Below are 27,231 nucleotides of genomic sequence, written 5' to 3'. Positions count from 1 at the left end.
CGGCCGGGCGGCGGGGAGGGGCGGGCAGGGGAGGGGACGGGAGGGCGGGAGGAGGCACCGCCCGCCCCGCCCCGCCCCGCTAGCGGAGCGGAGCCCCGCCGAGCCCGCAGCGCCCCCTGCCGCCGGTGGGGAGAGGGAGGGAGTGGGGAGGGGAGGAGGGATGGGGCAGGAGAGCTGAGGAAGGGGGGGAAGGTTTAAGATGGGGAGGGAGAAATGGGAGTGGGGAAGGTGGGGGAAGTTTAGGGAAGAAGGATAGGCAGGGGTAAGGAAGGAGAAATAGTGTGAAAGGAAGAGGAGTAGGGAGGAAGGAGTGAGGAGGGCTGGAAAAAAGGGAGGGACTGAGAAGAGTAAGATGGAAAAGGCAGTGGGGGTAAGGATGGGGAAGGAAGGGCAGGAAGGAGAGATTATAGCAAAGGAAGAGTAGTAGAGAGGAAGGAAGGGCGAGGAGGGCACTGAGAAGAAGGAAGGGATAAGGAAGAGAAGGTTGGAAAAGGCAGGAGGAGAGAGGATGAGGAAGGCTAGGAAGCAAGGTGGGATGAAGAATACTGGGGAGAAAGGGGGGAGGGGGAAAAAGGGGGGATGGAGCTTCAGTGGTGGATGGGGTGGGGCACCATGGAGGGCTTGGAAAGAGGGATTGACCAGGGGACAGGCACAGGGGAGCAGGACATGGCAAGGGACACCTAGCACACAGGGAAAGGGGGCAGGTGTGACCAGTGCCAAAGCTGGCGATATTGAAGTATTCAGGGTAGTAAAAGTGGAAGAAACCTTTGAAGAACTGCAGAAGGACCCCAAAACACTGATCAAAGTAAAATACAGACAAGACTGGCAACACTTTACTGGCTTAGAGATGGGCTGTGAAGTGGCTCTTACTGCTCTGGAAAGGGAGTCTGGAGCTATAACAAACATTCCCATGAAAGCAGCTCAGAGTTTAGTGATCAAAACGAGCAAGTCCTGGAAAAGGAGTGGGTCACGAAGAGGAAAACTGAGGGCCTACACAACAGACCCCAAAATGCAGCGGTGGCCCCAGGAAAGTGGCTGAAGATCAGGTCTCTTTTCAAGAACAGGTTCATGCTCAAGGAAATTTATCAAATGAAGGATTCTACCCATGCAAACACTGAGAACTGGAAAGCAGCAAATGAAAAAATCCATCCCAGGGAAGAGTCTGGGTGAGGAGGATGAGGAGAGCTGCCATGAGGGGGTAGAGGTCAGAGACTCGAAAACAAAGACTACAGAGGAAGGGAGAAGGAAGGGAATGAAGACTAGGAAGAGCAGAGGAGGATGGATGTGCCAGGAAGGAAAAGAGAAACAAATCCTCAGGGATTTAATCACTCAACGTGAATGTGAATGGTGGTGGTTCAAAAGGAAGGAAGTTCTCATGAGGACCCAGGGTGGACAGAGGATGGGCACATCTTCAGCACTGGAAAGGTAGACTGCGAGTCCAGCTCAACCCCTGCTGTTGAACCGTACTGCTGTGGCAGGCACATCCCTGCAGGACACTTCTACCTTACAAGAGGAACAGTTGTTTCTTTTTTCCAGCCGTTTAATGTGCTTGCAACACCATTTTAAGTTCAACCAGAAAAAGGAATTCACACCAGAGCAAGATGCTGCATAACGGTTATCACTGGCCTGAGCCCAGCAGGCTGTGATCATGCTGCTCATCACTAAAGCACAGCTGCCCTGGAAAACCTCCACTCTCGGGTGGCCATACAGATGCTCTCAGCACCCAGAAACACCCCAGCTTTGGGGCAGGAGGTGCAGCATCACTGTGGGGGGCTCAGACCTGCACAGACTCCTACCATTGAGCCATGCCCTACGTCACTTCTGAAAATGTTGCTTCTTCCCCTGGACCACCTGAACAGCTAAAACATACTATCACAGGTGAGCTGGGCTTGTGCAGAGGGAGGACAGGTGAACCTATTGCTCCTTCCTACAGAAGAGCAGCTAATTAATAGACTGCCTTGGTTGTGGCACAGTGCTCTCTATGCTCATAACAGGTGAGGGTACATATTTTGGGGCTTATATACATGTGTATGCATGTGAAGGAATTTTCACAGAATCACAGAATCCTAAGGGTTGGAAGGGACCTCAAAAGATCATCTAGTCCAACCCTCCTGCAAGAGCAGGGTAACCTAGAGAATATCACACAGGAACTTGTCCAGGCGGGCCTTGAATATCTCCAATGTAGGAGACTCCACAACCCCCCTGGGCAACCTGTTCCAGTGATCTGTCACTCTCACAGTAAAGAGATTTTTCCTGATGTTCACGTGGAACCTCCTATGCTCCAGTTTACACCCATTGCTCCTTGTCCTATCACTGGACATCACTGAAAAAAACCTAGCTCCATCATCCTGACAATTTTGGGGTTGGTGTATCTTTGCCTGTGCTTCCACAGACCAGAGTTTGCCTCCGCAGGTTGATGTTACACAGACATTGCTGGAGCTTTAATGTAAATTTAGGAAGTTCATGCAGAAGTGGTCTTCGCAGACTAAAGTAAATACTTCAGTCTCTTCCATGCAGTTCTTGCTCCACTCACAATCCATGAATGAAGGTCCTCAGCTCTGTCCTCCTTCCCGCATATTCTCAGTAGCAATTGTCTCATGGTTGACAGGAGAAATGAAGCGGGAGTGGACCAGGGGAGCAGGAAGGTCTCAGTGTCACACATTCAGTGACACAGCCAGGTGAAAGCTACAGGCTTTCACCTAATGTTTCATCCACTGGTCCTGAGCTTAAGATTTCATGTCTCTCTTTTGCAATCTGTAATAGGTAATGCTACTGTAAATTTTCAGCTCTATTGCTTTTTTACAGGGAGGAAAACCCCAGTAAAGCTAAAATCTACTAAAGCATCAGGAAAAGCAGCCGGTTTCATCTGCCTTTAGACAGTGAGAAATTATTCGTAATACTAGCAAATCCACAATCCTGTGATAACGAAATCAGCCCACTCTATAGGTTATAGAAAAACAGAACCCAGGTTATAGAAAAAACAGAGCAGTATTTACAAAGAAAATAAATAAGGTGAATAAAAGGGAGGAAGAAGAACAAGAGAGGAAAGCTAAGTGTCAAATTTATTCCATGCCAGGAGCAGGACTAAGTTGGTTCCCCCATATCCCACCCTTTAGTTCAACGCACAGCCCAGAAAACTGTCCTCTTGCCCAGTTTTCAGTTCAAATACGTACACATTGAATTCTTGTTTCTAAATTGCGTCCCTTTAGGCATAACTTCAGAAGATACAGAAACATAAAGCAGGAGCATGCACCAAAGGCACCGCTTCAGGGGTGGGTACCGGATCTGTGCAGCATCAAACTCCCACAGCAAGCGGGGAGCATCCTTGGCACAGGAGCAACTCATAATGAAAATACTAATCATAAAGCAACTCTATGGGCAGACTGATCAGAGAGGTAAATTGATTAAGCCTGTGCTGCCTTGCCAAAATCTTCCCTTCTGCAAGAAAGGTTTAGGTAATGCCGACTTACTGAATATCTGACAAAGTTCAGGCAAGTCAGCTGAAACCCAATAAATGTGCATGTCAGATGGAAGTAAGTACCAGCAGAAAAATAAATACTGTGCGGGAGATCAGTTGATGTCATCTTTCTATTCATTTCTCTCCAGAAAGGTACCTTTTTCCCCCACAAAACAATCACTTTTTCTTAAAGGGATTACAGGCAGCAATGCTGGTTGCAAAGAGCCGTTTATTCTCCCAAGATGTTTATAAAGATTTTCTTTCATCCCATATCCCTCCACTTCTGTTGCTGCCTTTATTTTTTTTAAACAGAAACAAAGAAAATGGAAAATGTGCAGCTCTTGAAACAGGAGAACAGTTTAAGTTTTAAAACGCATGGATTTTTGGTTTTATCCTTAAAAAAAAAAAAAAACATGCTTCTTTAGAAATACTTTTCTTGCAAAATTTCATTTGGCAGAAAGGAAATAAAAATATTTTCTTTCAAAATTCGGAAGGCTTTCCTCTGCCCTCCCACCCTGCTGGAGCTCAGTGCAGTGCTTTGATTTTCACACACCCTAGATTTCTATAAAGCCTTTTACAACCTGGAGTAAGCGCTGTGAGAATCTCCCTTAGCACGAAGTGCCATGAGGTTGCCGCATGCAAAACTCAATTGAGCCAATACTTCCCTCTACCGGAAAAGAGAAATACTGCGATTTGTCACAATTCCCTCTGAAATAAAGGCAGATACCAGGACAAGGGTTTTCCTATCTAAAAATGACGGGAGATTCAGGGGGTGTAGGATGAAGAAAGAGCATCAGATTAGCATTGCTCGTTTATTAACCAGGCAAAAGAGGTTTCGACTGTCTCATATTGACCCCCCTTAATAAGGATTCCCCCCAGGCTCCCTTCTCTGCTGGCATCCCAGCCCCACTGTGACTGTGATTGAACGGAGAAAACCTACAGGCTGGGGCCCCTCTGCACCCCCACATCTGTGCTACAGAAAGCAGATCAGCCCCTGTTTGCACCAGGACTGAGCCTGCTATTGGGTCACGTCAGGGATGGTGATAAAGCTTCACTGTACAACATTGTCTGCGATATGGGCTTTCTCCTTCCTCTGTTATAAAAGCCCTGATTCCTTCTCACCCCCCACTTCAATTTCAATAAGCAAAGAGACCCTGACATAAACCCAGCTGCTGTGTCAGGATACATCTGTATCAGTCTTCAGCTTCTGTCTTTTAATTAAGTATATCATCCTCATGGAGCATCTTTCATCAAGCATCCATGGGGAAATACTATAACGCCTGGCTAAATTGCTACATTTGTTCAATCACACTCAAACATATAATCCTAACGTGAGCTAATCTAATTTAACGGGGGGGGGGGGGGGGAGGTGGGAATTACAGGCAGGCAATGCCGCTGTCAATGAGTGTGTCCAAGTGTGAAGAAATCGTTCAGCGCTCTGACAGATACATAACAGCTCACATCATTAAAGTAAAATGCCTTTTGCCTCCTTGAAGAGGCTCACACCCCACACCACGCCAAATTAGGCCACTTAATGTCACAGCAGAATACAGTTGTATTTTAATTTAGAAGGGGATGAAGGTTGTGCTGGGCTAAATTATGTCCCTTTAGCACACTCCTGCCACCTGTGGACAGTGCAAATATTTGGTAATTAGGCAGTTCAGAGAGCAGAGAAACACTGCTTCACTAAATGGGGAAGCACTCACATCGGGTTTCATGATTAGCAGTGTCAGAAAGGCAGACCTCAGGTTTCCAGCAAAGCTTTCCATTCCTCCCATGTTCCCTGCATCATAATAAATCACAGACCCCATGAATTTCTGACACTCAAAAGGCTGAGAAAAACTTCACCTCACATGAGCTCCCCTTTGCTAGCTTCTTCAAAAAAAGTTATCTGATCCCCCCCTTTCCCAGGTTAGATAAAGCCTCCTATAAGGGGGTGATCACACATTGAGCCTTCTCAGGGTGACTGAGAAATACAAATCTGTTCCCTCCTTTTGGGGTTAAAAGCACCATCTCATGACACCAAAGTTGCTTTAACCCTGCAACCTCTCAGCAGACAACACTGCCATGTCTTCAGTGGCTTTGAGGGACAATAAGGCTTAACCTGTGGAGGGAACCCAGAGAACTCCTAGGTGCAGCTGGACATCAAATGCCCAAGGGAGATATTTTAAGGAGGGTGAAGTTTAAACTTTGTCGTAGAATCATAGAATAGTTAGGGTTGGAAAGGACCTTAAGATCATCTAGTTCCAACCCCCCTGCCATGACCAGGGACACCTCACACTAAACGTTACCCGAAGCTCTGTCCAACCTGGCCTTGAACACCGCCAGGGATGGAGCATTCACAACATCCCTGGGCAACCCATTCCAGTGCCTCACCACCCTCACAGTAAAGGACTTCTTCCTTATCTCCAATTTAAACTTCCTCCGTTTAAGTTTTAACCTGTTACCCCTTGTCCTGTCACTACAGACCCTACTGAAGAGTCCCTCTCCAGCATCCTTATAGGCCCCCTTCAGATACTGGAAGGCTGCTATGAGGTCTTCACGCAGCCTTCTCTTCTCCAGGCTGAACAGCCCCAACTTTCTCAGCCTATTTACGTGCTCCAAGGGACTTTTGGTTGTGATTTCCATAGGGAAGGGCTTCAGAGCAGGCCCAATGAAAGGTTAAGCATTTCTAGGAAAAGAAATCCACATAGAATCTAAAGCATCCAGAAACGTTGGTGCTTTAAATGCACCACAAGATCAACCACACCTGATGTAAAATCATATTTGATTTGCGGCAAATTACATTTGCTGTGCATTTTCCTCTCCTTGCGCAGGCACTTTGAGCAAATCCTTGCCTTTCTTTTGCCTCCAGAGCCACCCCTTGTACAATATACGGAAGATCTCCAAGGATCATCTTTACATTTCATTGTGCTAAAGACACACAAAAAAAAATTTCTAAGAGCCAGAGAAAATTGGTTGATTGGTTGGTTTTGGTCAAAAACTACCTGTGACCCTGCAGTTAGAAACCTGCTTTCAAGTGCATCATGGAGGCAGAGCTAATGAGAAGACCCCCACAAGGGCTGGAGGGAAATTGAAAGCAACAATCTTCTGCATTTAGTACCCTCTTCTTTCACTGCAGTTCATCATGCCTTCCCTCCTCCATCTTAACACTAATTAAAGTCAAGCTTCCTTCCAGTACATTTACTTAATATTTTAAGTGAATCATGAACCATTTCCTTTTTACTTTTTTTAGTTTGAATCTTCTAATTAATTGTAATGCCTATTAGTTTGCATTCAGACACTAACATTTCAGTTTCTGGGAAGTGCTTGGGGTAGCAAGATGCAGTATAGCTAAGCAATAAAGACCACATCTTTCAGTAGAGAAATAATCCTGAGGACTTCTTTAGGAACGCTCTAGGCCTATCAATGCTTGCATAGGCCAGATCTCAGGCAAATTGTGGTTACAAGTGGTTAAGTGACTCAGAATTTCTGATAAAAGCTTGACAAATCCGAGGAAAATTAAGCTGAGTCCTCCAGTTCCTCTTCTTGTAAGGCTTCCTGTAAGGTTTCTACGTCATCTTTATCCCTCAGTGCCCTTTCTCTTGTGCTCCTCACTGATGGTTTCATCCTTCTACTTAGTAAGTTACAACCCAGGGGTTGTAGGCTGCAGGACTGTGACTGGTCATGTTATTTTGTTTGCAAAAGTCTTCAGTCCACCAGATTACCTATTTCTGGTCACATTTCCCTAGCATACCTAGCTTTTCCACCCATTTCCAACCTAAATCTACTGCAACACAGATCTGAGACAACAGAGTCTGTCTTTCTGAAAAGAGGAAGACATGACTCAATTCAGGACCTGTCATTAATATTTTTTTAGCATCTTCAAACTTGAGCAGCTTGAGAAGCCCCAGGTGAACTTAGGGGGCCTGCCACCAAGCTCTTTCAATCTTAAAATCTTATCCTGATGCTGCATGTGCACGGGCAACTTGTCTGAGTCCATTTGCCTTTGGGGATTGCTTGCATGAGTGCTGCTACTCATCCTCCTGGTGGGATGAAGGCACAAAGAGGATGGGCAATCAGCAAAAGCCTGGAGAAATTAGAAAAGGATTCAATGATAAACAGGCACTCACAAACTGGTGGTCTGTTGGGCTGATCCATTCCCTACTTGGAGTCATACAAAAGGCACCAACAAGACCCAAGATGAGGAGATACTTTCACATGCAGATCTCCACCATCCCTCCACTTTAGAGTGAACGCTACAAACCAGAAATAATCGCCAAATATATCCACCAGCTGCCTCTTGTGCCAAGTGAAGAGTCAGTCACTAGCTCTCACACCCCTCTGGGCTTTCTCCTTCTCTCCTTCATCTGCCTGTTTGCAGACAGTCTGCAAACATCTCACCCCTCTCCTGTTTACTTTCACTTCCAACTTGAAACTTTCACCAGGTCTTACCAATGATTTCCCCCTCATCTTCCTTTCCCCAGGAAAAAACAGTTCGGTTTTTACACCAAACTAGATCTGAGACAAAGTTAGAGCCTCAACAAGACAACCATCCAGCATAAATCACCTGTAGCACTAATGTAATAAACCTGTCTGTCACTCACAAAGGCAGGAGGAGGACAGCATTCAACAAGGATGCTGCTAATGCAACAAGCTCTATTACCTGCTGGGATAAACTACAGTGAAGTCACTGCATCCTCCAAGCATTCAAAAATTTGCCCTACTAAAAGTCAAGAAATCCTTTGAATCCTCCTGGTTTGCCTCTTTGCAAAAGATTTTAAACAAAGCTATAATTGCTCAATGCTCTCAGCTTTTCATACTTCATCCTTAATGCAATATCCTGCCTCTGACAAATGCAGCCTTTAAGAACTGCAGTGTTCTTGACTGGAAATCTAGTGTTAAAGCGCATCGTGTGAGCACTGAACAACCACATATTGCTTTCCAAGCTGACCCCCTCTGAGTGCAGGGTCAGCCCCTTGCTGGATATTGAATGCTCTCCTCATCATCAAGCAAAATCTTTTTTTTTTTTTTTTCTCTACAGAGCTTTTGAGTGCTCTCTCAGAGAGGTTTTTAATTTTATCTGTCCTTTCGTCTATTTTCAACCATTGCTTTGGAGGTGACTTTAAATGGGATACAGCTAGGGCTTCTGCCAGGTATTTTGAAGGGAACTGCTGTCCCTCAACACAGCCACCCATGGACAAATAACGCAAAATCCTGACAATTGACTTTGGTCTCCCAAAGAGGTGGATGGGTTCAAGAGTGGCCTCCCTTTGTGGGCATTTGGGAATCTGACAGAAATGATGGATGCTGGAGATGTACTTCCTGCTGCCTGCCACTTCTCGTATTTTGCTTTTGAGAACAGATTTTCACTTCTTGTTTTTTTTCTATACTCACATTTGAAAGAGAAGTAAAAAACAACATAAAAGATGGTTTAAATAGACGGCTTAAGTAAAAGAAAAGTTGAATTGTGAATACATGTAAAAGGCAGGTACTCTGAACTGAGTGACAGTTTACCCCTTTTTTCTTACGAACGGGGTCACCATTTTACTGTTCTTGTACAACTGGCAGCAGTTACTCACTCATGTCAATCCCTCCCCAAGAATATCCCATCATTCTACAGTCTCACTTCATGTCCCATGTTTAGCACCCAACACAAAGATAAGCTCAGCTATGGACTCATCCTGCACAATGGATGGGCAAACAAAAGCAGTCATCTCTTAAAAACAAACAAAACAAAACCCCCAAAACCAAACAAAATGAACTCTAAGTCCATGTGCTTTGAGAACATGGCTCCAATAATATCCCCTGTACAAATAGTAACTCAGCCTTATAAACTCATTAGATACAAAGGCCATGACTGGTTTAGGGCTATAAAGTAGCACAAGAAACTCTGAAACTATAACAAAGGAGGGTAGTCACTGGACTTAACCAGACTTGGGCTCAATGCAGGGTCCAAGACTTCCTCTCAGAATCGTGACTGTCTAGTAAACCCATCAGAGGTTAGTGCTTTACAGCTGTTAGCTTTGTGTGTTTTTTTCCAATCTTGTGTGAGTTATAGTGGGATTAATGTGCTCCCATTAAGGTGTCTAAAAGTTAGACTTAAGTCTAAGTCCAAATAAGTCATATCATGTCTCCCCTCCAAAGGGTCAGCAGAGAGATATGTGACTATCCATGTCTGGATGGGTAAGATCAATCAATTTCTGGAGCTTCCTTTCTCCCCTGCATTAACTTGTGGCATGAGCCTAGAGCTGAGGTTGCACTGTATTAGTGATAAATTGTATTGGGTTACCTTTGCCACATAAATCCACCCATAAATATGCAGCTCTTTTGTGGGGTTCTTCCTGAACTGACTGATGAGCAGTAAGATGTAAAGGCATCTAGTCCCAGTCCTCCCACTTACCTATTTTTATTTGCATTTCCTTTATTCAACTTGTTTTTATTTTAGATAAGTATGTGTGGATATATACGTACATACATGGTGGAGCTGTTCATTTGCTGTTTTTTTGGTGTTTGTGGGTTTTGGTGGTGGTGGTTATTTTTCCACTTCAACAAACCTTTAAGGAGACCGGTTCTCCTGGAACTTGTAAGTTTTTGCTCTAAGTGTAACCAGAAGACCCCACTTACAAAATACCAGCTGCCTGAACAGTGCCTACTTCCTAACATCTTTTCTGTCATTTTGCTCTTTGTGAGAGCCACCATACTTCAGATGTTTCTCAGCTTGAGAAAGGTGGAGACATTGTCCTCCTGAGCAAAGAGCAGTGCATGAAGGTGCACTCTGAAAAGAGACCACAGGAGCAGGTGCCCAATAAACCGCATCATAATCAGTTTATTTGTCTGAAGAGATGATTCTTGGAGGAGATGTTGGGACTGATGTCTGCTAATGAACTGGGCAAATAAATTAAAAATCGACTTTTAAGGAAGTTCTCAGAATTCAAGTAATAGAGGATACAACAGTATTTGTAAAAGGCTTGGTAACATGCGTAAGACCAGCTCAGAACACAGTTCAATCAAAATGGGAAAAAAGAGTTCTGGATTGTTCTTAATGTATAAACTCCACATCAGCTTACTCATGACTGACAAAAACAACAAAACAAAACAAAAGCACAAACAACAACCAACAAAAAATTAACAAAGACCAGGATCCCAAACCCATAACTTTGGTTTAGTTAATGATGACTTCAGCAGACAAGGTCCTCAGCTGGCATAAATGGGTTCAACACCATCAATCAAATCCTACCAGCTGAGGGCCTATTCAGAAATAACTAAAAAATGAAAAGTGGGTAAAAATTTCCCAGATGAATTAAAAATTAATTAACAGCTGAAATTAACTCACTTCTGGGTGATGGTGGGCATCACTATGATTTTTCTTGCTGATGTGCTGCAGCCTCAATGGAGGAGGGAACTAATTGCCCCATGAACCTGAGCATTCACCAGCTGTATTTTCCCTAAAAAACATCTCTCTCAAAAATAAGTCTCCAAAAACTTCAGGGAGGAACTGAAGGGAGAAGGAGAATAGTTATGAAAAGAAAGTATTCAGACTGATCAAGATCTTTGTCCTTAGATAAATGAGGTAGGATAAATGAAAGTTGCATTTTGCACCTGCTACCCATAATTAGATGAGAATGGGTGCTGAGCTGCTGGGAGGATCCATTTGCAGTGTCCCTCCCATTCCACCAGCATCAGTGAAGCACCCTACATGTTTAGGTCTACATGATTTACATCAAGCATCCTGCTTCCTGCCCAGAGAACCTGACAAATGCACTTGCAGAAGATTTACCTACATATAAAACCAAGTGCATGATGCAGTATGATCAAAATTGATGGGAAGAGCAGTGTGAAGGAAATAGGATCATCTTAAGCTCACTAGCCTCTCTGCTGCTTACCATCAGTGCTTGGCAATGCTTTTTACCAGAGGCTTTAAAATAACTCTTTTTGGTGGCCATTGTAGTTTCAGTCATGTTCCCTATTTGTAGCATGGCTACATCCTGTCCTGCACAGGGATTTTTCGTAGGATTTGGTTTTACCTGCGTAGGCATCTTTAGCTCAGAAGTGAGCCACAGGTTTTTCAAGAGTGTAATAGCATTCACGGCAAACAGTTGTGTGAAAGAGAAAGTTTTGACATCTTCCATTTTAATTAAACATTTTGATCCTTCAGTTAATAACAACAGTGCACAATATGATACCTGACCCACTGAAACATTAAAACTGTTAATGACATATGTAAGGGGTAACAGACCCCTAAGTCACTGTGCTGTACAGGTGGAGCTGTACAAGGGCACACTGATGAGGTAGCCCTACAGCTGGGTATCAATGGAAATGCTGTCATTGCATCATACATGACCTGGCATCCTTTCATAATCCAGCTGCCTCACAGTGTCACTTCTCAGTCAGTCTGCTGTGGCAGAGCATTGCTCCTGTGTTGAAACCTGCAATGTAATCCAGAGTAAAGGTTGCAGTTTACACTAAGAAATTTTAAAATATAACTTGAGCCTCACTGAGGTAAAAGATCTGCCAAAATCATAAACCCGAGGCAAGAGCCACATCATGCATGGTACCGAGAAATGAACTCAAGACCTCAATGCCCCAGAGACTCACAACCAGCACTGGGTTTACCCATTGAGAAGTGCCAAGCCAGAACAAGGGAACAGACCTATTCAAGACCTTCCCACCTGGGGGAGGGTTGGGTAGGGTGTAGAAGCAACTCTAAGCAAGTGCTCCCTGCATCAGGATAGATGCTTCCTTCCCAGAATAAATGTTTATTTTAGAAGAAAAAATATAAAGCAAGCCAAACTTTTCCAGGCTACTAATCTTATGAAAAAAAAGATGCTGACTGACCTTTCTCCCTTTAGAAAGTGAAAAATACACATTATTTTGACAAGCAAGCCCAGCTGCCTCTCCTCAACATACTGCCAGACATGCATTTTCTCACTGGGCCAGATTCAGCCTGACCCCTCTCATGGCACAAGGTCATCTCCTTTCCCCAAGGAGTTTGACACCTGAATAAAACCTCAAGGTGACCCCATGGCTTACCAGAGTAGATGCGTCACCTCATGCAGATCCTCCCACCCACAGAAGCTCATACCTTATCAGAAATCACCCAGTCATATTAAATTCATCCAAGTCTTCCTACAGCTGTTAGTCCTGAAACCACTTATTTTACCCCTGCCTCACCCCCAAAACAATACCAAGCTCTCCCATACCTCACCTTGACAGATCTCAAACATCCTCCTCCCACCTATTCACCCCTATCCCAAGCTATCATCTCCTGCCTTATATCACTCTTTTTATTATCTACCTTTTATATCTCGCAGCTGGGTCCTGGTGGCTGAATGGGTTAACCCTTTCCCTGCCACATCCAGGAAAGCTCCTGACAGTCAGTGTTTCAGCCCCCAGGAGAAGGAAAATTGGCTGCATACCATCAGGGCTATAATGACAGGTTACAGCTGTGGCAGTGCTGGGTCAGCTATACGAATATGTGGAAAACAGCCAAAAGATTATTTGATTGATGGTAAAAATGCCTGTGTGAAAGGCTTTAAGAGGTCATTCCACATCATTAAAATAATAAACAGAGAGATGATAGCGAATAAGTGCTTTCATTGAATGAAAATAACAAGTACTAAATATTTTTTTAATGTAGCATTAAAGGTATACCAAGGACTAGTGGCTTGGAGCTGAAATCAAGCTAATTTAAATGAGAAGGTAGGCTTGTGATTTTAAGTGTAAGCCTATTTAACTGTGAAACAAAGCACCAGGGGGCAGATATTCTTTGTGGTGTATATACATATATATAACATAGCAAACTGCACTAAGGTCGCTCAGTTGATCTGTGCTCACACTATCCAAAAGCAGACCCTCTGGATCTCCTTTTCATATCAGCTCGCACAAACCTTAGCTCAGTACTTGTCCAACAACCTTCTGCATTTATTTTCCTGCAATTATACTAACACTTGTCCTGCACATGACTTGTGAACATGCCAGCCTGCTCTGCTATATGCTATACCTCCTGCAAAAGTTACTTTGCATTTGTTGCTGGAAAATATCCTTCTGTCTTCTGGCACTGCTGTCCCAGCACATGATGTCTTAGTTAGGGACAACTGACTTAGTTGACTGGATGAGACAAGCAAACACGTTTTGGATGATTGGATCTTGCTGTTTTGGAACAACCTGTACTTTGAGACCAATACAGTATGGATGACCAATTTTCTATGTGCATTTTCCAGCTTTTCTCTGTTCCAGAGCTCTGGCTTATAGCCATTGGGTCATGGAAAGCTTTCACAGGGAAAACTGCACCCCTCCTATACATTTGGGAGGAAGGGTCATGGTTGATGCAGGCTGTATTCAAAATAAGCATTGTTTAGTACTCTAGTTTAACCCTCACTGACATTTATTCCCTTTTAGGAACAGTCATGTCTCTCCTCTTGACTTTCATTTTGCAGGATTAAACAAGCTAGGATTCCAGGCCTCTTCCTAAAGCCCTTCTAATCCTCTATCTTAGAAGCTCTTTAATTTCTTGAGCATCAGTAACCAGTGCATATATAGGTGCAGAGGCAACCTCACCCATGTCTTCCCATTACATTAGCATATCCTGTCCTCCATGGATTATGTCTCAGTTGGTAGATCTTCCCTCACAATTCTCTATTTCATGATTGCATCACACTACACATCACAACCATTCTGTTTCAGTAGTTTATCCTCGTCTTCACAGTGCTTTGCTGGAGCCCAGTAGAGGGCTTTCTTCTCAGCCCTATTACATTTTGTTTGTCAGAGTACCACTAGAGAAGATCAACTATATTCTTCTTTCTTAGTAAATAGATTTCAAACCTATTTCATTCACTTTTACACTTTCTTTCAAGTCTCTCATTATTTCCCTTCAAAATCAGTTCTGCAGCCCTGCAACATACTTAGTTCAGATTAGCAAACCTCTGATTCCTTGAATGGCTTGTTACTGCCTTTGCAAATAAAAATATTTTGTTTGGGTTAGCTTTTATGGAGTGTTTTTTCCCTCCTGCTACCTTCCCTAATTTAACAGTGTTATAAAACCTCATACCTGTCCTATTTTATGCCAATCCCACATCTTCTTTATTTTAACTTCTACTTTCTTATATAGTCAATGAGTTATTTATTATTGTTCCAGCTTCCTACTCATGGTCTAATTCTCTTTTACCCTGGAAATTTTCACTCATTTTGTTTTCTGACCTTTAAACTACAGCTTTCTTTCCTCACAACCCTTTCACTCATTCCCTCTAAGCTCTCTTCTTTCTGCTAAAACTCCTTCTTAAATTATTTGTTTAGGTTTCAATCTCTATAGTTGAGATAGAGGTCCCAACTTTTTTTTTTTTATGCTTCCATTATGTAATTTGGATCTAAAACCACTAGGAGGAAGCATTCAACAAGTTTCACTGTCCTGCTGCAGATCCCAGTCTTAGTTTTGCTAAATTCAAAGGGTTTGAGCAGGAGCCAAGGGGCCTGCTGCATCACAGATCCCCTCGAAAGAGCCATGGCACATAAGCCCTTGAAGAATGTTTAACTATTCACCTTTCAGTCAGAATGGTTCCTTTGCTCCTTATGCAAAGCGGCTTCACAATTCCATCCTCTGAAGAACAGAAGCCACTTCTAATTTCCAGGGTAATGTATGCACTTAAGGTAGTTAAATGAAGCATGCTACAGTTGTCCTGGTATTCTCATGTACTTCACTGGTATATTTATTGTGCTACATCACTATCAAGGGAATAAACAGAAATACATTGCTGATCTGGTGTTTCTCATGCCTTGTCAAAGGGAAAAGCTCTCACCCCTCATGTTTTTATTGTCTCTATTCATAATGTCTTCAAAAAATGAGTAATTTGGGGTAAAATTTGTAATACAGAGATTATGGAAGAGGTAAATGTTGAAGAGACCAAGCTGTTAATGCAACACTCTCAGAATAGTGGCTAAAAGGGGGCAAGCATGTAAGGTGTCATTCTTATGTGTGAACGGAAAGACAGCAGTGCATCTGGAAAAAAGACTGTATTCCACATCCCAAGAAACTAGGGTTTTAATATGGACATCTGTAGTAACCAAGATTAAGAATGTTCAGATAAGATGCAGAAGGACTAAAGTACATGGCAAGAGACTTGCCTTCCCCCAAACATATCACCTTTACTGAGAAGGGCTTCTGAAGAAGGTAAAACTCACTCTAAGAGGCAACTGCAATTTCTTGCACCAATAAACAGCTCGCTAGGGTAGAAAATGATCATTTGCACCCAATCTCCTATGCTGGACCTCTGACTCAGCTTCAGGGTGGCCTTCCCAGGCAGATGGACTTCAGTGAAGCTTCTGTATGCGGCTATCAATAAACCATTCTTATCATTAAAAATACCCCTTCCTGGCACACAGACTGACAAGGATGAGTTGCACCACCTTTAAGTATGGATGTGTTTAAACATATAATCTCCTGAGCGGGTGTCAGGGCTGTCCAGTGCACACTCAAATTGATGGGAACATCATTACTGCTTCTTGATGGGTTCTCTACATTGTGGGAATCAGACATTGAACAGGCAGGACTGGGAAACAGCATCTCACAAGCGCCATGTTGTCAGCTCCTGAACTGTGGTGGGTCACAAACTGGACAAGTGGTTTAAAAATAATTTTAGTCAAAAAAAAATTTAATTAATTTTTTTGTAGCTGTTATTTTTATTTTTTTTGTCATGAATGAACAGAGTTCCCTGGATTCCAATAGCACAGAGCTTTTGACTTCTCTGATAAAATACAAATTCACAGTGCACCTCTTTTAAAATATGAGGGAGTCAAAACTAGTTAAAGATTCTATGATGTCATGAATGGCTAGGAGAAGCTAAGTGAATACCACAGAGGAAATTAAAAGATGCTATAAATATTTATTTGTATTCAGTGTTCAGACAATATTAACTGAAAACAGAGTCTCAGTAATAGGTGTAATTTACCTTTCATAGTAAAAGAGAATTTCCATCCAGAAAGCACACAATCTGAAGAGGTGAAAAAGACACAAGAAGGAAATGATACAAGACAGGACATGTAACTGCCACAATAGAAAAGGGGTGTTGAAGAGAGTAGGCAACTTGCTGCAGGTTGCAAACTGTACAACAGGTCCTACTCAGTTACAAAACCTGGTTTCCTTTCTGGCAGAAATCAGTGCAGAAGGAAAAGCTCACTTGAGCCTTTCCAGAACCTGCCAAACCCAACAGTCAACACACAGCTATAACATTGCAACTAGGTTGTGTGTAATGTGTTTGAAGTTTAAGAAATTAAAATGTCATGAGTAATTAATGACTATGTCTAATGCATGACAAAGGATAGCAGTCATTACACAGCAAAGTGCATCAGCTGGAAGCATCTCCAAAGTACATGTACAAAGGACAAAAAACAACACTGTTTGGGTGTGTGTTTTTCTGAGAATCCCAAGCCAGTTAAGGACATGAAGAAAGATAAAGAACTTCATAAGGAAAATGTGGTAAGGATCATGAGAGACCATGTGCACACAGAGTTTCAGACGTAGAATTTGTGATTGCATTCTTAGTCTTCTGTTAACCCACAGGCCCAAATGCTTCAACCCAGAATTCCTGTTTGTCCATATTCCTCGCTCTTTGGTTTCTTCTCATCTTTGAAAGAGAGAGAAAACTGGTCCTCCCATCAGAGAAATACAGGCTGAAGGGGGAAGGCCTCCTACCACCAATGGAGCACGTCCACCTTAGGTTAAAGTTTCATCCCATGGCCAGGGATGATGCTCACCACCATGAAGCAGCTCATATGGGGCCCATATAGCACTCCCCAGCCTGGGTTACTGAAACCTAAGGGAGCAGTTGAAGCAATACTGCCAATTTCCACCCAATTTAAATGCTTACTTGTGTCTCTCTTCAACCACCACAGTGGCAGGAATGAACTTGAGCATGATACTTAACCATTCTGTGAAGTCTGACAAAAGGATGTAACAAACACAGTTCGTTATAGAGTGCCTTCACTTTGCTGACAAAGGAAACCAGGTTAAAAAAGTAAACCTCACAGACAAAATATGAGGCAAGGTTTTACTCGGTTCAGTAAAACTTCTGTAATACTAAGAGTTGTATTTATTATTTCATTAAGCTGCAGCAACACAACTACAATAGCATACATGCCATGACTTATTCTGTGAATTGATCATAATGGAAGAAGTCCACTACACTGTGGCATACCCGTTGCTCATGCAGTGGCTATGTTTGAGGTACATCTGTACCCAAACATTAAAAAAAGGAAAATCATCAGCCATTTGCTTAACAGGCTCATAATAACAGTATCAGTTAGGAATGGACTAAGGGTAAAATCTAACTCCTTTCCCTTCAGCAATTTATCTTAACACTAACATTCTTTTTCTGTTCTCCAGCAGATGCATTGGTGCTTGGGCTTTTCTCTGCTTCTTACTCCAGGGGTAACGTCAGCAGATGTGAATCCACCACAGCACTCAGGCACTGTGGGACCTGCTTTGCAGTGGGGTGCCCTCCACCAAACAGATCCCAAACCTTTCTCTACATATGTAAACACAGAGCAAAGCTGAACACAGCAGAGCAAAAGGCTACAATTTATCTGATACCCTAGTTAACCAATCATGATCAAAAGACTTTGTTTAACAGGGAAACTGCCTCAGCTGACAAGTATTTACAATATCAGCCTCTGTGAACGTTTTAAAATATTCTTAGTAACATAGTCACTGACAAACTATTTAATGTCTGGAGATTGTTGATTACCTGTAATTTCTCCATTCTCAATCACGAGATTGCTACTATTGGCTCTTGTGACACTGTCATATGATGGAGGGAAGGATGCTGAGGACAAAGTTTCAGACTTGTCAGGACTCCTACCATAGTTTTCACCCATCATACATGCAATAAGTCCTTCTCTTTCTGGAGCAGCATCTCCAAGCGTATCAATACTGCAAGTTCTGCGATGGTACAGATAAGAAGCCTGCTTTATAGAGCGCAGGAGCAAATGACTCCTGTAGGCACGCTGGATGACAGTGGCAGATGCTTCTTCTTGTCTATGTCTGAGCGTAGTAGAGATTGGCTCATAGGATTTTTTTGATGGATTGGCAGACATGAACTTCTCTTCCATTTGTACTTTTAGAGTATCCAGCTCCCCAGAATCTCCTAACACTCGTTTGGTAAAAGCAAACAAAATGTCCAAGCAGTGGATCCTGTCTCCACTGACCATAGGCAGATCCATTGCTATGAGTTCAACTTTATTTGGTTTTGGTACCCGTAAAGGTTCAGCCAGAGCATCTGCAAAGTCTGAAAGAGCAGAGAAAGTTATAAACTGAGTCGCCTCAGGATCAAACTTCTCCCAGATTTCATAAAAGATGTCAAAGTCATCTTCCCCTAAAGGCTCTGTACTTTCCTCTGTAGCAGCATTGAAGTTCTCCAGAATAACAGCTATATACATGTTTACAACAATAAGAAATGATACAATGATGTAACTTACAAAATAAATAATACCTATGGCAGGTTTACCACATTCGCCTATAGTACCATTTATATTTGGATCACAGAATGGTGGCCCAGTGTTTAAAATAGGACTGAGAAGACCATCCCAGCCAGCTGACGTGGTGATTTGGAAGAGACAAAGCATGCTGTTAGCGAAAGTTTGGAAGTTGAATATATCGTCAATGCCGTCTTCCATCTTCACATAGGCAAAGTTAGCCATGCCAAAAATGGCATAAATAAACATGACCAGAAAAAGCAAGAGGCCAATGTTGAACAGAGCAGGTAGGGACATCATTAATGCAAAGAGCAGTGTTCGAATTCCTTTGGCAGCCCGGATAAGTCTCAGTATCCGTCCAATGCGAGCCAAGCGAATGACCCTGAAGAGCGTAGGTGGTAAGAAATGTTCAAATGCTTTACCAATGCCAGAAAGCAGTAAGGCTAAAATGGAAAGGATAACAGCTAGTTAGAATTCGCATTTCAGCCTGACTAGTAAGTAGGATGAAATTACAATATCTGTGCAGTTGAAAAAATATCTGATGCATGTGTGCTGAGACCCTAACAGAACAACCTTTAATAGAAGTTAGATTCAAAAAAATAGCTGTAGAAAGCAGCAGTTATGAACTGCATTCCTCAGCCACCAGAATATAGCACCTGTTGCACTAAGGATGGTAAGCACATTTCCATATACAATTTCAAATATCCAAATCAGTCAACACTCAATGACTGATGGTTTTCTTTGACACTCATTGCATGAATACTTCAGCAGGTGCAAGTTATGCACTTACCTTTAAATTTGACTTCAAATACTGACATTACGAAGCTAAACTGAGAAAACAAGACATAATAATAATGTCATGGTCACCATTTAGATGATATAGTCAAGATATGCATAAACAAACCCAGCAATGGACACTGAAGTTGTGCATGCCTCTCGACAATTACTTTTGGTTCATTAGGGACATAGCTACACAAGGATATTGTTTTGTCTTTAGTTTGCATGAAAAATGACAGACCTAGTAGCACTAGAAGAGGTTTGATTTTTCTAGGTTTTGATGTGTTGGATACATCTTTCTGGATTTCCATTCCAGGAACTTAATTTCTCAAGGAAGAGACATACTCTCTTTGGAATCTTGCTTACTCAAAACATAAGTCATACTAAAAAAACAAAATATTTTTCTTCTCCTAAATGCCTTCTGCTATTTTGGCAATACAGGAGTTAGGAGTTGTTACATTGGCAGAAATCTCAAATTCGCCACAGCTCTTTACCCCATTCTTCCACTGCAATCACTTCAAATTGAACCTGTGATACATTTGAGTTGTTCTTTTCTGTTCTGTTACACAGTGTAAACCCTTATTCTCAATCAGCCATGCCTGAGTTTCCAGAAATGGAATTCTATCATCTATAATTTGATTCCAGTCTATTCTCTATATACCTCAATTGTTTATTACAAACACAGATGACAAAACCCAGTAATTTTTGTCTGATCAAAGATTTTCTTAGCTCGCATTAAACCTGTAACAATGGAAATTATCACATAATGTGGTACTGGTATGATCAGTTATTCATTCTCCCTTTCAGAATAGGAAAAAGCAACCTAAAGAACCACTATGAAAGATTTTACATAACACAAGTTCTTTTAATTGTTAATACTTCTATTAAAAGAAAATAGAAGAAATTTTGAAAAAAAATTCTTATTATTTGAATATAATAATGGTGGGTTTCTTAGTCCTTTTTCCTCAAGAATTATGATTTCCATTGCAACATCCATTTGCAGTTGATAAGTTTTTAGTAATTTTTCTCTGAAAAGAATGACAATTGATTTAGCAAATAATTTGCCAAACAGATTTTACTTACCAACAAGTGACATGATCACAACAACTAAATCAAATATGTTCCAGGCATTTGAGAAATAGTACTGCCTCAGAGCCACCAATTTCAGTACACATTCTGCAGTAAAAATGGCAACGAAGAGTATATTGATTTTGTTAAGGATGTTAGTCTTTGTTTCACTTTGCTCATAGGTTTCCACCATCATGGTGATCATGTTAAGGCAGATGAGAATCATGATGACAATATCAAAGGCTTGATGTGTTACAATGTCAAACAGGAAACCTTGGTACCTGTTCTAAAGAAAAAAGAAATACATTGGGCATCAGATATGAAAGTAGGGAGTATTCACCTGTACATGTTTTATGTTGCAAAGCCACTCAACTATAATGAAGTCAGAGAAATTTAAGGCAGAACATAAAAATGACATTAAAAATCCCTTCCTCTCTTGAAATTTAACCAGTTCCAAGGTAAATGTAAAACCCAACATTATTTATGCAGACAACTTAATAAATATTTAACTTGTAAAATCTTTAAGTGCAACTTTTTGGTATGAAATTTACTTTTGAGCACTGTCTGAGTATCAGTATACAGACTGTATAAATAATTCATATGCAGTATATGAACACACACACTTTTAAGTGAATTAAATAGCGCTTTTGCAATCCATTTTTCTTTTGAAGGATTCAGACAATCTTACCAGTGGTCTTGGAATGGGTTTTTGTGGTTTCTTGGATCCCAGCTTTTTCATTGCATTGTAATATTTTTTCTGTTCTTCAGTCATAAAGATATCTTCCCCACCTAAGTATTTAAAGAAATGTCACTGTTAACTTAGTATGAAAGCAGCACAATGGTAGTTGCAAAATCTGAAATGCTGGAAACTAACATTCCTTCCTTTGTCATGTGTTGCTAGTACTAGCCTTTTCCATAATGTGTAACTGTGCCCAAAAAAACAGTGTCACAAACCATACATTCACAGAGCAGAAGTCCTGGGGTGACACACGCCTAGCTCAGGAAGCATGAAATCAAAGTACCTACTGAAGAGAGGAACAAATTTTTCCCTGGCTTCGCACATCCTGGTCTTGTTGAATATCCAGACTATTCATCAGAGTATCTGTACCAGATCACGTTCAAAAAGAGTTTCCTGGCATGCTCAGTTCCCTAAAATGAGCAAAATTTTAAAGGGCTGCAAAGAAGATGCCATTGCCTTCAAAACCCTGGGAAAGAGATAGGTGTTCTGATTATAGCAGAAAAGAATGGAGGCAGAAGCACACCCTGGGTGTTACTTCTGCCGACTTAATTACTAATGCTCAGACCATGTTCTCTTAAGACAGTGTTGCTCAAGATATAGTAGTTGCCTGGGAGCACAAGCAGTATACTTATCTTTTTTTTTTGTTGGTTGAAGTTGTCAATAATAACACCCACAAAGAGATTCAGGGTAAAAAAAGATCCAAAGATGATAAAGATCACAAAGTAGAGATACATAAATAGACTGTGCTCCATTTTTGGCTGCTCATTTTTCTGCAAAAATAAGAAGCAACATGAAAAATCACCAATAACAATATGGGCCCAATTCAGAATAATCTTCATATTGCAGATCTTCCCACAAATAGATCCCAGAATTACAGACCTACTGCTAGTTTTGACAAAATTGGTATAGTTTAAAACTACCAGTAGTGCATAACACAAGATTTTGTATGTATATGACACTTTTGGAAGGCAAACAAAATGGAAGAAAGTAACATTCTTATTGTGACTACATGATGCATCAGAATTCTATGCTCTCGTACACACATTATTGCTCAGATGCCTTTGTGGGTTGGGTGGGTTTTTTTTCATTTTCAAACCTGACTTAAAACCCTACAGTTTGCAATTGATTGAGACCCTAATAAAGTGAATAGAAACTGTTACTGAATTGGACATTCTTGACATGGTTTTCACAATCATTTCAGAAGAATCAGTTCAGCTTCTTCAGTAATAAGAGCTGTAAATTGCTCAGTGCTTGAAAAGTCAAGCAAACTATTTAGAAGTCTAATTCCAAGCTGTTGCCATTAAAAATCTTGGCAAGAAGTTTTTCAAATCAAAACACAAAAATCCACTGAAATACACACAAAATTCATGTATGGTTACTTTTAATATTACTTGACCCCTTTGAACTCATGATCAAATTAAGATAGCCTCTTCATTTCAAATTCTTTGCCTCCAAAGACATACCCCTTTGTTCTGCATAACATTGGATGATACATTTAATAAGACAGCATATGTGACTGACAATATAAAAAAATGACAAAATAGTACTCCTGATGCTTGACAATGTATTTTAAATGGTTGCTTAGCCACAATAACTCAATTCTTGGTGAAGATTGGTTTTACATTTTGAAGTGGACTATATTACATCAAAACATTCAGGTTTACTCCGCATTTGATTTTCATAAAAGAAGATGTGTAAAGGCAAGTGCTTTCATGTGAGTGGGAACTTTCAACTCCCCTGTTAGCTGATGGGCATCCAGTTATTAGTAGAGCCAACACAGTATGAAGAGGTGTTCAGCTGAGCAATATAGATATCCAACGTGAGCAGAAATACTGCCTAGGTCCCTCTGAGCATATTGACTAGATCTTCATCACTGATAGAGGGCATTTGGAGGTGAACTCAATTGGAAACCTTACACTGTGGTTAACTGTATTTAGGTTGGTGAGTGGATCTGGAGTTGAATTCCTCTCCCTATTACAATAGATTAGCTGTAATGAGTCATTGACAGATTAAATGTTTACATCAGATCACAAAACTAATTACTGGAAAAAACTGGCACAAGCAGCAGAAGTAAAAGTACAGAAATTATAATGCTTTTGCAGAAAGCAGTAGCATTGACAAAAAATATAGTTTAACTATAATGACTGACCTCTCGTGAATCTACTGCTGCATACATTATTTCCATCCAACCTTTAAATGTTGCCTAGAATGAGAGATTATAGAAAACATGTTGAACTTTCAGGGTAAAAGTCTTCACATAATTTGCAATATCTGAATGACACAGATTGGAGTAAGCACATGGTATGGTCAAAACCCTTCATTAGCATGGTCTATTAAAGGCTTTAACAACCCTCATGGCTAAACAATCTGTATTTTGGCAAATCAGGTCAGTATTTGCCCCATATTTCCTTCTGAGATAGACTCTAGCTCTCAGGTTTGTGAACTTGCTGTGGAATCAAACAGCACATGTATACCAGATGCTTACTTTATCACCTGGAAATTCTTAGAATCATAGAATCGTTAGGGTTGGAAAGGACCTTAAGATCATCTAGTTCCAACACCCCTGCCATGGGCAGGGACACCTTACACTAAAGCATATCACCCAAGGCCTCGTCCAACCTAGCCTTGAACATTGCCAGGGTTGGAGCATTCACAACTTCCCTGGTCAGCCCATTCCAGTGCCTCACCACCCTAACAGGAAAGAATTTTCTCCTTATATCCAACCTGAACTTCCCCTGTTTAAGTTTTCACCCGTTACCCCTTGTCCTATCACTACAGTCTCTAACTAAGAGTCCCTCTCCAGCATCCCTATAAGCCCCCTTCAGATACTGGAAGGCTGCTATGGGGTCTCCATGGAGCCTTCTCTTCTCCAGGCTGAACAGCCCCAACTTCCTCAGCCTGTCTTCATATGGGAGGTGCTCCAGTCGCCTGATCATCCTCGTGGCCCTTAGTGGGGTTTAATTTGTCCCCCTTTTTCTATTTGTGTGTACACACAGTACTAGCATTTGAACAGCCAGATACAAGGGAAGAGCCAGCTGTACAATACCACTCTCTTCCATCACCCGTAGATGTAAGTTAGGAGTTGACAGGAGGTCAAGCCCACACGGCATGGTGCTGGCTAGTGAAGGCAAGCAGCACTTACCACCTGAAGAAGAGCCAGGTAGCCAGAGCCAACATCATCAAAGTTGACTTTAACATTGACCCAGAATATTTTTCCTGTGTTATTATACATTCTACAGTCTGTTATGTCATTGATTGAATTATTTAATTCTGAATCTTCTTCTGTCAGATTGACACATTTCCCAAACTTCCCAGCAAAAAGGGTCACTCCCATGATGCTAAAGATGAGCCAGAAGATGAGGCAGACAAGCAGAACATTCATGATGGAAGGGATAGCTCCCAAGAGGGCATTGACAACCACCTTGGATGAAATAGGAGAGGAAAAATACACTTAAACAAAGATGGGCTCAAGAATCTGCTCAATGCAGTAAGCAGTCGCTTAGTCATCTCAGCAAACAGAAACCTAATGTTTTCCATATAAATACTAACCACAGTTGTCAGGGGTACCTTGAACGAAGATGCAGACCTCTATAGTATATTATAGGCTTTCAAAAGAATAGTTGAAATAATTTGGTCTGCTGCAAGCCACTACCACATACGTATAATACAGTGTGAGACCACCCCCTCTTAATGCCTTTCCCTTGGGTTTGGAATGGGGGATGCTTTGTTTGTTTTAAGCTTTCAAACATAAATTTTCTGAACTATTCATCCATAGGCACTGATGCAGAGGACTGTATTATTAAGACTGTACAAAGCAGTTTTTAAAAGTTCCAGTAATAACTATCTGTTAGTATTTGCTCAATCTATTATTTTTAGTGGATTATGATTGTGTTTGGAGTGCGTAACCATGAGCTAGGTACTTTTTCTGTGCTAGGTGCTGTACAATCATAAAAAATGTCTATATAGGTTTTAAGTGCATGCTAAGACGTAACAGACTGCTTCATTAAGTGGGGTAGTGTAAGGAAACCATGAGAATATGGTGGAGGCAGTCAACTCAGCTGTCAGGTAGCAATTGATCAACTCGATGGACAAGAAGAAAAATGAAAAAGCTTTGTGAATCCTTTTGGGCACCAGAAAGTATGATGGCACCCGTTTCAAAATCAACTCCCAATATGGAAATTTTGATACATTGTTAATTAATTTAATGCAATTTTTTCTCTGCCTTCACAGTGATAGGATCGCAATTGGAGGGCTTTCAGTCTCACTTCCAGGAGATATTCAAGAGCCATCTGTATTGCTGCATTACCATACAAGTGTGTGACAGTGATGCCATAGATATTTCTATCACCTGTTTTTGCATGCCAGAGTATATCCCATAGACCAGACTTCTGACAAAATGCCACTGTGATTATCATACTGTTTCACACTGCATTGTACAGTTATGCTTTGCATATGGCTTAGTTGAAACTTTCTCTGCAGTTGCTTAATGGTAGATTTGCAATTACATGTTATTAATGTCCAGCAGCTTCACATTGTTCCAGGTGTTCCTTTGATAGAAAAAGGCAGCAAATATTCTACAGACACCCTTGCATTTTGAAAGAAGTCTCTTTAGAACAATAATCTGAGCTAAGTATTTCTTAATAGTCTAAATTTTTTGTAAATCAATACAGTGAAAACTTGTGGAAGGGAGGTGATTCTTTCCTCTAAATTAGCTTGTCATCAGACTTTGAAAATGAGAATTGTGCTCACAGTTCTTATTCTCTCTTTTATTTTTGGCTACCTCAGTAAGACAGAAACACAAGAATGACTGAGCAGCAATGGAACAAAGTTCTGCCTAGTCTATTTTTAGTTTCAATGGCCCTTAGTATCTATCACTAGAGGAAAGTGTAAGTAGCAGCCAAGTACAGAGGAACCTTTTATAAATTCATTTCATAGGTTCTAAACTGAACTTGGGATAGACGTGAACTTCATAAAGACACAGTCATGAGTTATGAACCTGTTACATGCTTATTATACTGACAAGCTTTAATTTGTATTCAGTCTTACCCTCATGCCTTCAAATCGAGATAATGCTCTTAAGGGTCTCAGAGCTCGGAGAGTCCTAAGAGATTTCATGGGGCCTAATGAGCTGCTTAAGAGGTCTGTTAAAGAGACCTGAAAAGGAAGACAAAAGAAAGCATTAGCAATGTCCTGACACCTGTTTCCTTTATTCCTGTTTAAAAAACAAAACCCAACAAACAAAAACAAAAACCCAAAACCAAATCTCCCCATATTTTCAGCATCCAGAGTGCAATATCCTGAAACCACCATTAAAGGAGGCAGGAATGTTGTCTTAACTTTGTATCCAGAAAATAATCAGCAATTCTACTACATCCAGCATCACAACCTCTGTAGAAACACCGAAGGCAGAACTTACTCCTACAATAAGGAAGTCCAGCCAGCACCAGGCATTGGTGAAATACTTCTTGAAGCCATAAGCCACCCATTTCAGAAGCATCTCCAGAAAAAAGATGAAAGTGAATATTTTGTCAAGAAATGACAACATAGTTTTGATGCTTTTTCTCTCATTTATATGTATGTCTTCAAATGCCTGAAATTGTAACATAGAGATAAATGGTAAAAGTCAGAGATGAGCTTTATAAAATGGAAGTCTAGCATTATTAAGAACCTTTCATCATTCAGTAAGTGTCTTACACAAATCTAAATGCAATCCTTTACTCAAATCTATGTCAGCTGGTAAACCTGA

General features: G+C 41.3%; 1 protein-coding gene across 1 annotated transcript in view; it reads right to left on the bottom strand.

Moving 5' to 3' along the window:
• Positions 1–17,546: 17,546 nt before the first annotated feature.
• The window catches only part of LOC130593273 (sodium channel protein type 5 subunit alpha-like), a 34,686-nt gene continuing 25,001 nt past the window's right edge, over positions 17,547–27,231 (bottom strand). The window contains exons 20-27 of the mRNA XM_057398300.1: positions 26,902–27,075; positions 26,532–26,639; positions 24,628–24,906; positions 23,635–23,688; positions 22,114–22,255; positions 21,435–21,535; positions 20,762–21,032; positions 17,547–19,344 (exon numbers count right to left, since the gene is read on the bottom strand). Coding sequence (XP_057254283.1) covers positions 18,146–19,344; positions 20,762–21,032; positions 21,435–21,535; positions 22,114–22,255; positions 23,635–23,688; positions 24,628–24,906; positions 26,532–26,639; positions 26,902–27,075 — 2,328 coding nt within the window. The 3' untranslated portion in view covers positions 17,547–18,145. The remainder of the gene's footprint in view (positions 19,345–20,761; positions 21,033–21,434; positions 21,536–22,113; positions 22,256–23,634; positions 23,689–24,627; positions 24,907–26,531; positions 26,640–26,901; positions 27,076–27,231) is intronic.

Source organism: Pezoporus wallicus, unplaced genomic scaffold, assembly GCF_028554395.1.
Source record: "Pezoporus wallicus isolate ANWC-B61680 ecotype Strahan unplaced genomic scaffold, APGP_CSIRO_Pwel_v1 contig_7237, whole genome shotgun sequence".
In the NCBI taxonomy this organism is placed as follows: domain Eukaryota; kingdom Metazoa; phylum Chordata; class Aves; order Psittaciformes; family Psittacidae; genus Pezoporus; species Pezoporus wallicus.
This window is presented reverse-complemented; position numbering and strand designations above follow the sequence as displayed.